Genomic DNA, 14,136 nt, shown 5'->3' on the forward strand with positions numbered 1-14,136 from the left:
CGTTTTATTCTCTTCCCATTTGTTTCTGCTGGACCAGCACGTTCACAGGCAAAGCTGTGAAAGGGCAAAGATACTTTTGCTCTCTCACTTGCTCCTGCACTTTCTCACTCTCTTTCTTACTCTGTATTTCCCTGTCTCTCTATCCTATCTCTGTCTCTGTTTCTGTCTTTGTCTCTGTCTCTGTCTCTCACCCTCCCTCTCTCTTTCCCTTCCTTCCTCTTGCAGTATTCAGGCCAGCCATGCTTAGCTTAGACACCTCCTCAGTTTGGGGCTCAGCTGTGCCCAAAGATGCAGTGCTGTTCAAGCCCAGCAAGGCTGGGGTCACCAGGGCCACATTCAATTTTCAGAGCTGAGGGGAGACCTCCAAGCTACACCTGGTGGTACTTGGGATACTATACAGTGCTGGGGATCCAACTCATCTGCCTTCCCCATTCTCAAACATCTGAGATATGTTTGGCAAGGAGATATCCTTTCCTCCATGAGTAACCACCTTAAGTTAAGGAGGAAGTTCCACAAATACACAGCAATCTAAGACTGCTCAAGCTTCATGTAGGGTGCATGTGGGAAAAGCTTTAAATCTACTTATAAAAGGTTTCTTGCCAGCATCTCTAACAGCCACTGCCCTTGTAACCACCAAATCTTTGGCCATTGTGGAGCCTGAAGGTCTCATGTTCTTTCTCAAACCCTGACTCAAATATAGGAAGGGGTCAGGAGAGTGACTTTGCTGCTAAGTTTTTAGATTTGGTCTCTATTCTGATATTTACAGAACCTACCAGAATATCTAACAGCAAGGGAAAGTAATGCTCTGAAACAATGGGTATAACTACAACTGTGTTTCATTCATACTGAAGAACAATTAACAACAGCTGGGAAATTAAACGGAGTCAACATAGGTTAAAATGGAAACAAATTTTAAGGCACTGTACCCCAGGCCAGAATCAGCTACTCTTTCAAGTTTTGAGTGTTTGGTGAAGAAACCCATGATTTGAAGAAGACATAAGAAGCTTGGGATGAGAGCCCAGCCAGGCGAGGTCATCTCAAAGACGGTCTGATTATCTGTGGAAGCGCTATCTCCTAGCTAAAAGCCTGCAGTCAGATTAATGCCAGCGTTTGAAAGTCTACTTGGGCCTGGTGGTGGCCAGTCATGGAAGGAATGTGTTTTCTTTTTATCATGGCAGAAATGTTCATCACAGACGGTCTGAGTTCCCAGTTTCAGTGCTCCTGGAAGCTACACAGTCTGTGCTCTCTGATTGGGCCCCCCCAGCCTGGGGATGTTGAAAAAGCTCCAGGCTGTCTCCATGGCCAGTTGCCTGCATTGGTCAATGGGTCGACCAGTTCCTTCAGTCTTTATTAGCACTGATAACAGTGGTAAATCTTGCCTTGTAGTACAGAAAGAAAGTTTGACCAGTCCCATCATTTTATCTCCCAGGAATGCAGTTTGAGTTTTGTCTCCTCCTTGACAGATTGGACCTCAGTAAATTACCAGGGTCTTGACCCAAGAGATGGAGACGTCCTCAGCGATTGTTCAGTCTCCTATCTAAAGATGTTTACATTTCTTGAGCTCTGGCTGACTGATTCATTCTCCTAGTGTTGCAAGAACTTCCCTGATGTGTTAGAATTTATATATTTCATTTCTGAGAGTGTGGTTCCTTCCCAGCCATGAGCAGAGTGAACCTCGCTTCAACATAATTCTGCCAGACTGTGTTTGTCCAAAGGACAGCCATGTGATATAGTGCTGCGGCGAGCTTGAGAGGTACTGTGAGGTGGAAGGAAGAAAACAAGATGACAACTCAAAAGTTCTGGGCTCAAGGCCTGATATTGTGCTATCTCATAAGTATAGTCTTGAACCACAAAATCACTGTCACTGAGCCTCAGTTTCCCTACTTGCTGTAACTAAGGAAAGTCTTAAACAGAAGTCACTTTCTGCATTTTCAGCAAAACAAAAGATGACAGCTAAGGAACAATAGAAAAAGGAAGGTCAGTCAAACAGAAGTGAGTAGATGTCTCGGGTTGATAAGATGAAGGTTGGGTCACAGCAATGCTACAAGGGGTGGGGCACTTGTCTTACTAAGCTGACTTGAGCTTGATTCCTGGCATCCTATATGATCCCCCAAGGCTGCCAGGCATAATCCCTGAGTGTACAGCCAGAAGTCAGCCTTTGAGCACTGCTAGGTATGACCCAAAAAACAAAAAGGCGGGGCCGGAGCGATAGCACAGCGGGTAGGGCATTTGCCTTGCACTCGGCCAACCCGGGTTCGATCCCCGGCATCCCATATGGTCCCCCGAGCACTGCCAGGAGCAATTCCTGAGTGCAAAGCCAGGAGTAACCCCTGAGCATCGCTGGGTGTGACCCAAAAAGCAAAAAAAAAAAAAAAAAAGGCAAAGTCTATATGACTATTGATTCTTAAAAGTGTACATGAAAGCTTGGGAGTCGTAAGAAGTTTTTCTGGATACTGGTTCCATGCAAAAGATTGATATCCTTGTCAGTATAGACATGTGTTTCTCAAATAAACTGTCACTGTCACTGTCATCCCATTGCTCATCGATTTGCTCGAGCGGGCACCAGTAACATCTCCATCATAAGACTTGTTATTACTGCTTTTGGCATATTGAATACACCACGGGTAGCTTGCCAGGCTCTGCTGTACGAGCGAGATACTCTAGGTAGCTTGCCAGGCTCTCTGAGCAGGGTCGAGGAATCAAACCTGGGTCGGCTGCATGCAAAGCAAATGCTCTACCCACTGCGCTATTGCTCCAGCCCTCAAATAAACATTTGTCTATAAACATTATATTTACTTTTGTGGGCTAAAAAGAAAAAGGAAATAAAAGCAAACTAAATCCTGCCTTTTAACAGAATGGAATTTTCAGTTAGGCTATCTTGAGCTAAAGTACTTACTGAGAATCTCATTAGCTATTTAGCTAGGCAGGTCTAAAAGAATCTTGCAGGGGATGGTAAGATAGCATAAGGGGAAAGGAGTTTGCCTTGCACATGACTAACCCTGATTTGATCCCTGGTAGCACATATGGTCCCTGAAGCACTGCCAAGAGTGAATCTAAGCACAGAGCCAGGAGTAAGCCCTGGCCACCACAGGGTATGGCTCTACAGATGAAACCAACAGAGTCACCTTGCAGGTTTCACCAGCAAAAAAAGCAATGATAACACAACGTGGAAGAGAGTTGTACAGAGTCCATACCAATGTCATGTGGGGACTGCTCCCCATCAGGGAGTCACTATGATTTCTGTCAGTCACTTCCCACCAGCCTCACTGTGGTGTTTCCTGTTTGCTCTGGTTTCCACCTTATGAGGGAAAAGCAGTGTCTCTGATCTCTCCATCTGGAAGGTTGCAGAAACATTTTTCTACTTCAATGAGGTGTGATCATGCAAAATTTATACTCAACAGCATCAGCAGATTCTTTCCCATCAATATTTCCTTTTTAATTTCAGCTTTATCAGACCTTAAGTTATACAAAGAATTACTTTTGTTCTTGCAAAGAGCAACCAGAACAAGAAAAGTAGAAATTTTAATATAACGTCTTAACATTATAATTAATGTGGTCTTTAAATTGTACTTGTAGAGGTTATTTGGTACATAAATATGAATGTCATGGGTACATGTAAGTTTATAATCTTATACCTCTGAACCAGGCTTATATGTATATATTTATAAAAATTCATGAGCCTTTGATCTAACAGCCTTGATCCTTTTGTCTCTGATTTCTACAATAGCAAACACTGAATCTGGAACCGAGCTGCACGTGAGTCTTAATGAAACCACACCTTTGACACAAAAGGCAGAAAAGCAGGTATTGTACCATCTCTGAATGAACCTGAGATTGGGAGTCAGGGGCATTTGGCTTCTTGTCTCAGCTTGCTGTGTGACTCTACGTGAGATCCTACACCTCTCTGGGCCTCAGCTGCCTCATCAATAAAATAAGACAAATAGCCTATAAAATCACAGCAGTTTCTTAAGTCATAGACTTGGAATGTCTTAACCCAACTTGGACTGTTTTGTCTGGCTCTTCTTGTGCATGAATAAACTGCAATGTCAGAAGGGGAACAATAGGCACAGAAAGGTATTATTTATTAAGGCAGTGAGGGCTTGGACAGGGTGCTAGAGGTCTCACTTCGTCCACTCCAATTCTCATTCCTAAAAGGGATCAGAGAAAATAGCAATGAAGAATAAATTGCAGGTCTAGGATTTTTTTTTTAAAGTAAAGAAAACATTCCCATTTGATGGGTTAGGAATATGTGTTACTAATTCAGGGACACATGTCAACAAACAAAATCTGTCCCTTTGTTCAAATCTTTGAAACTGTTTTCAAATTTACCTCACAAGGTAAGTTGGGGGAAATCCAGCAAGCTGCACTGGAGTCTCAAAATAGCTAGGGTAAAGCAGTGAGGTTTCAGACCCTCCCCCTCTCTCCCCAGCCTCAGAGGAATGGGGAGGTGACACCTTTCTGTTCTCTACATCTTTAGCCTCCTGTCATAGACTCACTCTTCCCACTAACTCATTAAAAAGCAATAATAATAAAAGTAGTTTTGGAGCTGGAGCAATAGCACAGCAGATAGGGTATTTGCCTTGCACGCAGCCAACCCAGGTTCAATTCCCAGCATCCCATATGGTCCCCTGAGCACTGCCAGGAGTAATTCCTGAGTGCAGAGCCAGGAGTAACCAATGTGCATTACCGGGTGTGACCCAAAAAGAAAAAAAAAAGTTGTTTTGTCTTTATCTGTGAAAGAGCAGGATTCCAAGAAAGGACCTGAACTCTCACTGCTAGAATCCCAGGCCTGGGACAGCCTCTGCTAAGGACAAATAGCAGAGCTGACCTTCCAGCTACTGAGAAAATAATGTTTGCTTTTTCTTTTTTTTCTCCCCAAACATGCTCACTTTGAAGGCACCCTTTCTAAGGCAGTCTAGAAGCTCTTGTTTCTCTTGAGAACACAATATGTTATGTAATGTCATGATTCCACAGCTCTAACCACAGCACTTACCCTATAACTCACCAACTTCACATTGCCCTGTGAGTCTGTGGAGACCGTGTGGCTTCATCTGTCAAAGCCAGCCCTAGACTAAGTTATGAGCTTTGTTTGTAGTCAGGAACACGAAGCCTCCCAGACCAGGGGTCTCTAATGCTAATCCCAGGTTCCTCCCAGAGATGGTGCCACACACCAAACTTGCTAACTGCAGGGGCATTGTGCCCTCCAGAACCTGTTGGCTTGTTCAGTAACTCTCATTTTACAGTCTTTGCAAGTAACCCCAAAAGTACAGTCACTTGAGAAAAAATCCAGGGATCCCCTACCAATCCCCAAGTAACAAAGAAAATGGGGGAGGGGTCCTGAGGAAGAGGGAGAGGACCCTCCCTTCCCTCCCCTGACTTTACCAGGCTAATGGCCCTTTATTAGATTAATCACCGACTTGGATTTTAACTACTTCCTTAACCTACTGCACATAAACGACTAATTTCATGTTTACTATAAAGCATCTGGAAAGGATTTAGAAACAAATTTCTGGCCCACAAATTTCAGTTACCTACGTGGCAGGACCTTGGCAAATTCCGTGGATTCCTTCCACGGTGGGCTCCCCACTCTAAGCTGGCAAAGGACCTCACCACGCAGGCTTTATGCTTCTGGGTCCCGCTTGCTTCTCAGTTCTCTTTTTTCCTCTCCATCACTTCCCCCACACACCGTGCCTGCCTTTCCTTGGGGTCCAACTCTATTCATTCAGTCACGTATTTTTCCTTTCTTTTAAAATCACTGCGCTAGCTGAGGGACAGGGAAATCCCCAGGGTGCACTCTTGGCCCTCGCTAACCTTTAATGAGAAGACACAGGCCTGGGTCTGGAAATCCATTTCTGCAGAGTAGGTAAGAGTGGGGTATTGTGGTCTGACTGCGTGCCCTGGTCCCCCGCCCCCATTCCTGGGCTGCCTCTGGACGCCCCCTACTGGCGGTATCTTTTTATTATTTTATTATTATTACTATTATTATTATTAACAAAACTTTGATTCTTAAATTAGTTTAAAATCATGATTTTGCTACACAAAAGGCACAGAAAGGGTCAGCATAAATGTCATTTTATATGACACTCTATAGGCACTTTCATTCCTTAAGTTACTTGTTCAAGAAATATTTATATATCTTTACACTATATATATGATATATATGTATATATATTTACACTATATGACTTTATATATTACTATATGACTTTATACTATGACTTTACAAATCATAAGACCCCCAAATTAAATTTTTTGAAATAATAAAATATTATTTTCCAAAATACTAAAGTAGAAATAATTTTGATGACAGAGAGCATAAAAGCATAAAAAAAAACTGTACTGGCGGTATCTTAAGTCCTCTGCTGCTGGCCTAAGGGGCTGCCCGAGGGGTGGCTGAGGCAGCAAGGATTGGAGGTCCTGTCCTGTCCGCAGGACTCAGGATGTCAGGTTCCACCCAGTGGGATGAACTCCTTGAGGCGCCCCTTTTACACCTGGCCCGAGGTTCGGGGCCCCAGTGACAAATCCCTACATAGAAATGAGTCACCCCAAAATATTAACTTCCCTGGAGCTGAAGAAGGGGCTAAACCGGTGACAGAGGGGGGATGGAAAGTACAGGGGAGATAAGGGGATGAAAAGCATGATGAAGAAAGAAAAGGGAGCCTCGCAGACGTGCTTCAACTCCAAGCTCCCGTTTCCGCTTTCAAATGAACTGCCTCCCACTGTGAGCTGAATCAAGTATTTATGAAGGCATTTTTTGCATATTAATAACTGCACATGGAGCCTTGCCAGCCCAGCAGTCCTAAAGGTACGATGCCCTTCTTTAAATGCAGGTCCCTGAAGCTCCTTGTGGAATTTGGTGTTTTCCGGGCGTGTTCCTATTCCTTTCTATCCGTGGCTCCTCCGAAGGCTTCCATTTGTTTCAGGGAAATTTGTTCCTGGGGTGCCAACGGGTTAAGTACTGCTCTTACCTCGAGGCTGACATCAGTCGCTAAAGAAGCTTTTCCTCTTCCTGGACCACTCCGTAGGGACTACAAGTTGGGTGAGGTGACCAGTGCCTCAGAAAGGCATTAAAATTATCAATTCAAATCTCAGAAAAAAATGACAACATACCGGACCCGAGAGATAGCACAGTAGGGGGTAGGGTGCTGGCCTTGCAAGCAGATCCTCAGCATCCCATATGTTTTCCCAGGGTACCACCAGGAGTGATTCCTGAGTGGAGAGTAAACCCTAAGCATCGCCAGGTGTGACACCAAAAAATTAAAAAATAAAAAATGGTAACATACCTATTCCATGGAGGGAGGTGGAGTAAGAATAAAAAGGAAAGAAAGGGGATAGAGCAGTAATAAAGCTGGTAGGGCCCTTGCCTTGCACATGGCCGACCCGTGTTCTGTCCCCCGATATGGTTCCTTCCCACACATGCACACATACACAGCACAGCCAGGAGTAAGTGCAGAGCCAGGAGTAGCCCCTGAGCACTGCTGGGTGTGGCCCCCAAACAAAAGAAAACAAAACAAAATTGGTGCTAGAGAGATAGTACAGCGGGTAAGGCACTTGGCCTTACACATGGCTGACCAGGGTTCAATCCCCAGCATCTCACATGGTCCCCCAAGCACTGCCAGGAGTGACTCCTGAGTTCAGAACCAGAAATGACCCCTGAGCATTACCGGGTATGACCCTAAAACTAAAAGAAAAAAATTTTAAATCTTGCTTTAATGATAACAGCAGAATGGTTTATACTTGGTAAAGATCACATGCGATTTGGGGAGGCACACCCAACAGTGCTGGAGCTCCTTGCTCTCCGCTAGGTGTTGGGGGTACCATGCTCTTCCAGGGATAAAACCTGGGGCTCCCACATGCAAAGTTTCAAGGTATCTCTTTGGCGCCCCACTTTCTATTTTAAAAGGAAAACATTTAAAAACCTAGAAAAAGGGGCTGGAGCAGTAGCACAGCGGATAGTGTGCTATTGCCTTGCACGCAGCCGACCCGGGTTCGATTCCCAGCATCCCTTATGGTCCCCTGAGCACTGCCAGGGGTAATTCTTGAGTGCAAAGCCAGGAGTAGCCCCTGTGCATCACCCAAAAGGCAAAAACAAACAAAAAAAACCTAGAAAAATAAGCAAAAGAAATAAACAATTCATATTCAAAATAATTGTCATTGAAAACAAATGTGGAAGCATATTCATCCTCCGTAGTAATTTTAATGTAAACTGAGGCCAGTTTACGTTAAAATTGGAGGTATCTTCTTATATATGAGATCCATATTGCTCCTCCTCTCATTTTTTAAAAACTGGACCTCTCAGTACTGCAAGGTAATGGTGAAAACTAGTACAATACACTTCTTCTGGTAGATTATAGTTTGTAAAATTATGCACCATCTATTTGTAAAGGAAAACAGCATTGTGGCCTATGAAACTTGGAAAAATATTCATATTCATTGATTCAATATTTCTAATTTCTAAGACTTTATCCTATTTTAGTGAATAAAAATGTCTTTTGCAGCATTATTCATAATAGAGAAAAACTGGAAGAAACCTAATAGTCCAACATCAGATAAATAATCATTGATTGAATCAATGATAACATATCCCTCTCATCGAGGGTTTTAATTCAAGCATTTTTTAAATGCTGATTGCTCAGACTACAGTCTCATATGAATGGTTTAATATGGGGTTTCTGTGCTCACCACCACTGACATTCAGAACCAGACATTCTTTCCGTGAATTGTAGGACATGAAGCATCATCGCTCACTCTACCGTCTAGATGCCAGTAACTACAATCCCCCCAGCCCCAGCTTTTATTTTATTACTTTTGTAATAAGCAGAAGTGTCCCTAGACCTTCCCAATTGTCCTCTTTTCTGTTTGTTCTTGGGCCACACCTGGTAATGCTCAGAAATTACTCTTGAGGCTGGAGTGATAGCACAGCGGGTAGGGCGTTTGCCTTGCACACGGCCAACCCGGGTTCAAATCCCAGCATCCCATATGGTCCCCTGAGCACCACCAGGAGTAATTCCTGAGTGCAGAGCTAGGAGTAACCCCTGTGCATCGCCAGGTGTGACCCAAAAACAAAAAAAAAAAGAAATTACTCTTGGCAGTACTCAGGGAATCATATGGGATGCCAGGATTGAGCCAGGGTCAGCAACATGCAAGGCAAACACCCCACCCACTATACTATCTCTCTTAAGGAAAAATTACCCCTCAGTTGAGGCCATCAATTTAATTTTTAAAGTGGAAATCACAGTAATGTCAACTACGATAGCAACCATATAAACACATATAAACTATATAAACACATCAAAGCGTCTCCAAGGAAAAGTCTCAATTCTTTAGGAGTCTCCTGAACCTTTTTACAGCATCTTATCCCTCTAACCTTAGACTGTGGGGGACAATGAACTTACCTCTTTTTCAAAAAAGTTGGGCTCTAAAAGGATGAAACTCTAGTCCATCTGGACCTAGCTCTTGAGCTTGGGGCACAAGCTCATTGAGCTGCCAGGGAAGAGAAGCTGTAAGTAAAGGCTATCAAAGTACAAGCTCAAACCTTAATTAGATTTCCCAAGAATCAGTACATGTCTTTGTTTAAAGTAAGAAAGAAACCCTCTCACCAGCTTTCGCATTGTCAATTTTTTTTCTCTTTGTTAGAAGTGCAAACATCCTTTCTCACATGCTTTATGTTGGGTTTTGCTTCGTGGGGATTAGAATTTTCATCCTGTCCTAAAAATCCTGTTCAACTGGAATTATGTCCCTCTTCCCCATTTCACAAAGCCACTTCTATTTTGACCTATATTATCTCTGGAGTTCAGGTTTCATGAGTTTGTGACAATATAAATTAATATATGCTCTTAGGTGTCCTAAATTTACCTCTTTTGGATTTCAAAGAGTAGCCTGTAATTCTAGCTCACTAGGATTTAGGTTGAATAAACCTGTGCTTCCCCATCTGGTTTCACAGATGGTTATTCGTATCCCCTTTCAGCTTTCCTCTTTGAGTGTGCACTGACACACACAAACACACATACAACACACACACAGACACACACACACACACCCCTATCTGTAGACACATTAAGTTTTATAAAAGGGTTTAAAGATGACCTTTAGTTTCAACATCCTTCTAAGCCTCAACTTTTTAGCTACATTCTAAACGAACAAGCTAACTATCCTTTTAAGAATAGGAGGCATGAGGACTAGAGCAGTAGCACAGCGGGTAGGGCGTTTGCACAAGGCCAACCCAGGTTCAATTCCCAGCATCCCATATGGCCCCCTCAGCACCGCCAGGGGTGATTCCTGAGTGCAGAGCCAGGAGTAGCCCCAGTGCATTATCGGGTATGGCCCAAAAAGCTAAAAAAAAAATAAAAATAAAAAGAATAGGAGGGATGAGCAGAGAAATCTCTTCAGTAGTGTACTGTCCCAGAAATTTTGGTGACATGTTTGTTGACAGTTACACACATACAGAGACATAGAGCTAACCCAATAAGAAGTCAATTTAAAAAATTAAATAAATAACTACTAATACAGGTACTTTTTTTTTCTTATTCTGCACTATTCATCTTAGCTTTGTGCTTAATGCAAATCCCAGGACAGGGTAGCTAGCCACACAAACACACTGACAGCAAGAAACATGGACAAATCTTTGGTTGACATCAAGGTTCATATCCTGGGTATAATAGAAAGGCTCCTGACCCTCAGAGTAGGATTTGGGATTGCACTTGTTTTGCTTTCAGTAATAATAAGATAGAAGTTCAGCTGGCATTTCTTTTGAACTAAAATCACAAGCGTCTCTGACCCTTGCTGCTGTTGGCCTGTGTTTGGTATTTCCCTCTTTGGAAAAGCTCTGCGCCCTGTGAAAGGGGAGTGGGGAGTCGTGGCCTCAGAGAGATTTTCTTAAGGCTCTCAGATAGGGCCAGGAATTAGCCCTCTGGGCGGCAGCTCCCCTGGGGCTCAGGCCTCTCCCACCATCTCCTCCCTTTGTGTCTCCTTTCTAAAAACGCTAGTCCCGGCCTTTCTCCTTGTTCCCAGATCCTCCCCTCCCCTCTCCTGCTTCTCCTTCTCCCTCACCCTTCTCCTTCCCTCACCCTCCTCCCTCCCTCTCTCCCTGGTTTTGTAAATAGCTTTGGTGATAGAGCTTGATTCAAAGGTTTTTTGAAGATCTAAGCAAACTTCATCTTCTCATTCAGTCTCACCCACAGGATTACTCTCTCAGTCCAAAAACTCCACTGACAATTTAAGGATAATTTACTGAGAGGGGTTGTTTTTAATTACAAAATGGAGGCTTTCCGTTGCTGAATTTTCACGATGAGTATCATTTATTTCAGCAAGTCTGTATTTATTGATCTATTGTCTGCTAGTTTCCAACATCTCCTCTCCTCCCTTTTTTATTGATACAGAAAATTTCAAACCCATGTAAAAGGAGAGAATAGTATAACAAATCTCCATATGATGATCATAAACTTCAGCAAATATAATCTGTTTGTGAAGAGAGGTGTTGGGTTTCATTCCCTGTAGTGCTAAGGGGTCACTCCTTCTGTGCTTGATGGGCACATGCTGTGTCTGCACATTAGCCCCTGTACTATGTCTCTGGTTCCTAACATCATTATTTTTTAAAGGGCCTTTTTTATTGTTTGTGCAATTTACCCAATAGTGCTAGGACTACTCCAAGATCAAACTCAGCTTTTAGTGCTTTCTCTGACCTCTGAGAGGGTCTCTTTATTTTTTTTTAATTTTATTTATTTATGTATTTATTTACTTTTTGGATCACACCCAGAGATGTTCAGGGATTACTCCTGGCTCTGCACTCAGGAATTACTCCTGGCAGTGCTGGGGGAGGGCAGGGGAACCATATCAGATGCTGGGAATCAAACCCAGTTCAGCCATGTGCAAGGCAAATGCCCTACCCGCCCCACCCGCTGTGCTGTTGCTCCAGCCCTTGAGAGGGTCTCTTTAAATGCTAACTACAGTAATGTTCTTGAGCTTTTCTCTGCAGAGAGGAGGATGATCTCCCTTAGGCCTTACACTATCCCTGTGAAGTATAATATACCCATTTCACAGATGAGGAAACAGATGTCACAACACATAGCACCCCCTCTGCACTGTGGACCTGTGTTCACAAAGAAGACCCACCCCCAGAGATCCCAGCTTCTTCCAGACTGGCCTAGGGGTGCAGGCAATTACTTTCCTGGGCTCACTTTCCTCATTGGTAAAGACAATCACATTTCCCTTCTTAGTCTGCCCAAGGATCAGGTGAACAGCAGGTGAGAAGACATTTGCATATGGTCTCAGCACTGGGGAATTCCAATAAATTATAAAAGTAACTTTTGTTCTACTCCCTTGCCCTGCCTTGAACGCTATTATAAAAGAGGACTTGGAGTTTGTGGACAGTCTAAGAGTTCAGATGTGGAAAAGGAGAAGCTTGACAAGCAGGAATGACTTGAGTCAAAATATTAACCAATTCCACCCACCCCCTCTGCCCTGCCCTCCCAGCTCCCAAATCCAAACCTGTGTCCATTTTGTCTGCAATTTGGTTTCACTGTTTACAGTTCTGCCAACTAAGATTCCTCTACTACCTGTACTTTTTAAATATTGTCCAGCCTGCATCTTAAGGCTGGTTGTTAGAGTTAGTGGGGGGTGGTTTGGAGCAGGGATCACTGTGTTCAGTGGTTCCCCAATCCCCACAGCCTCGGCTGCCCAGGAAGACTTAGACATCAAAGTCTAGGAGGAGAGAGGGAGATGGCTGGAAGAAAGGGAAAGGGTTTTCCCCACTTCTTTTCCTAGCCTTCTGCTCTCTAAGAATCACCAGGGCTAATGGAGCTTCTTAGTCCAGCTAAATGATGAGCTAGATAAGTCTTGAAGGGTCAGTGCGAGAATCAAAGCACTGGGGTTTTGTTTGTTTGTTCTGTTTTGTTACGGTGTAAATGATCTTTTCACAGTGAAATCAGTTGAGATTCTCTGTTTCTCAGCTAACAGAACAAGAAAATCCCACCATTTGGGGTTAAAGGAAAATTGGGGCTTGGGAGGAGCTAAGGATGTGTTCAGATCTCCCACCCTGCAACCCACCTCTTCTCTTCTGTCCATCTTAAAATAGGGTGCGCCATTTCTCAAATACGGGCAGAAATCCAACCCAAATACGGCCAGACACCCCCTCACAGTAAAGGAGAGTTTCTACCTCCCCTGGGGCAAAAGAGATCACTATTTTGGCTGAAAATTTTTCTCCTCCAGCTCCTGCAAAGCTAGATAAACAATGGTTCTGTTGCATCAACAAAGTACTTAATTAAACTGAGAACAATATCAATTAGAACTCAGGGATAAGATTTACTTCCTGATAGCAGAAGTCCTGGAATTACAGTGTCCTGAGTTTCGTTATTCAAAAGTTGCCTGAGGAGAGTGGTCAGGTTAGCCCCAGTTCATCAGCAGAGAAATTGAGGCACAGATCGCTAAATGACATGGCAAGTTGCCATATGACTTGCTCATAACAGTTGCTGATAATACTGGAGATTGGGGTGTCTCTTCCCAGCCTCATGTTCACAAGCCATTTACATGGAGACTAAACCTCCCTCTCAGAGTTGAATGAAGGAATGAATGGAGGCTGAAATTCCTGTTGGGGAGCAACAGAAAGAGCTGGCTTCCAACAGGAGTCTTCTCTCTGTCCACTCAGCCCTTCACCTGCCTACTGGACATTAAGAGCAAGATCTCTGGAGCCTGGGGTGTAGCTCAGTGGCAAAGCCCAAGCGCCGCACCTGCCTGTGTGAAACTGTGGACTAAATTCCCCCAACAAAACACACACACACACACACACACACAAATTGAGGACATAGCTTATCACTATGAAGTGTTACAACCCCACCAAAAAATTAATTTTTTGAAAATGTAAATTAATAGGACTGGAGCGATAGCACAGCGGGTGGGGTGTTTTGCCTTGCACACGGCCGACCCGGGTTCGATTCCTCTGTCCCTCTCAGAGAGCCCAGCAAGATACCGAGAGTACAGTGTCTGTGTTGCAAGCCATAATGCCCCAAAGTAGAGAGAGAGTATGGGGAATATTGTCTGCCATAGAGGCAGGGGGAGGGTGGGAAAGGGGGGTATACCCGGGATATTGATGTGCACTGGTGGAGGGATGGGTGTTTGATCATTGTGAGATTGTAACCCAAA

General features: G+C 43.8%; 1 protein-coding gene across 1 annotated transcript in view; it reads left to right on the forward strand.

The window, feature by feature from the left end:
• The window catches only part of KIAA2012 (KIAA2012 ortholog), a 130,473-nt gene that overhangs the window by 60,106 nt on the left and 56,231 nt on the right, over positions 1 to 14,136 (forward strand). Inside the window, exon 11 of the mRNA XM_055122694.1 lies at positions 3,728 to 3,804. Coding sequence (XP_054978669.1) covers positions 3,728 to 3,804 — 77 coding nt within the window. The remainder of the gene's footprint in view (positions 1 to 3,727; positions 3,805 to 14,136) is intronic.

The sequence above is a fragment of the Sorex araneus genome, chromosome X (assembly GCF_027595985.1).
Source record: "Sorex araneus isolate mSorAra2 chromosome X, mSorAra2.pri, whole genome shotgun sequence".
Classification (NCBI taxonomy): domain Eukaryota; kingdom Metazoa; phylum Chordata; class Mammalia; order Eulipotyphla; family Soricidae; genus Sorex; species Sorex araneus.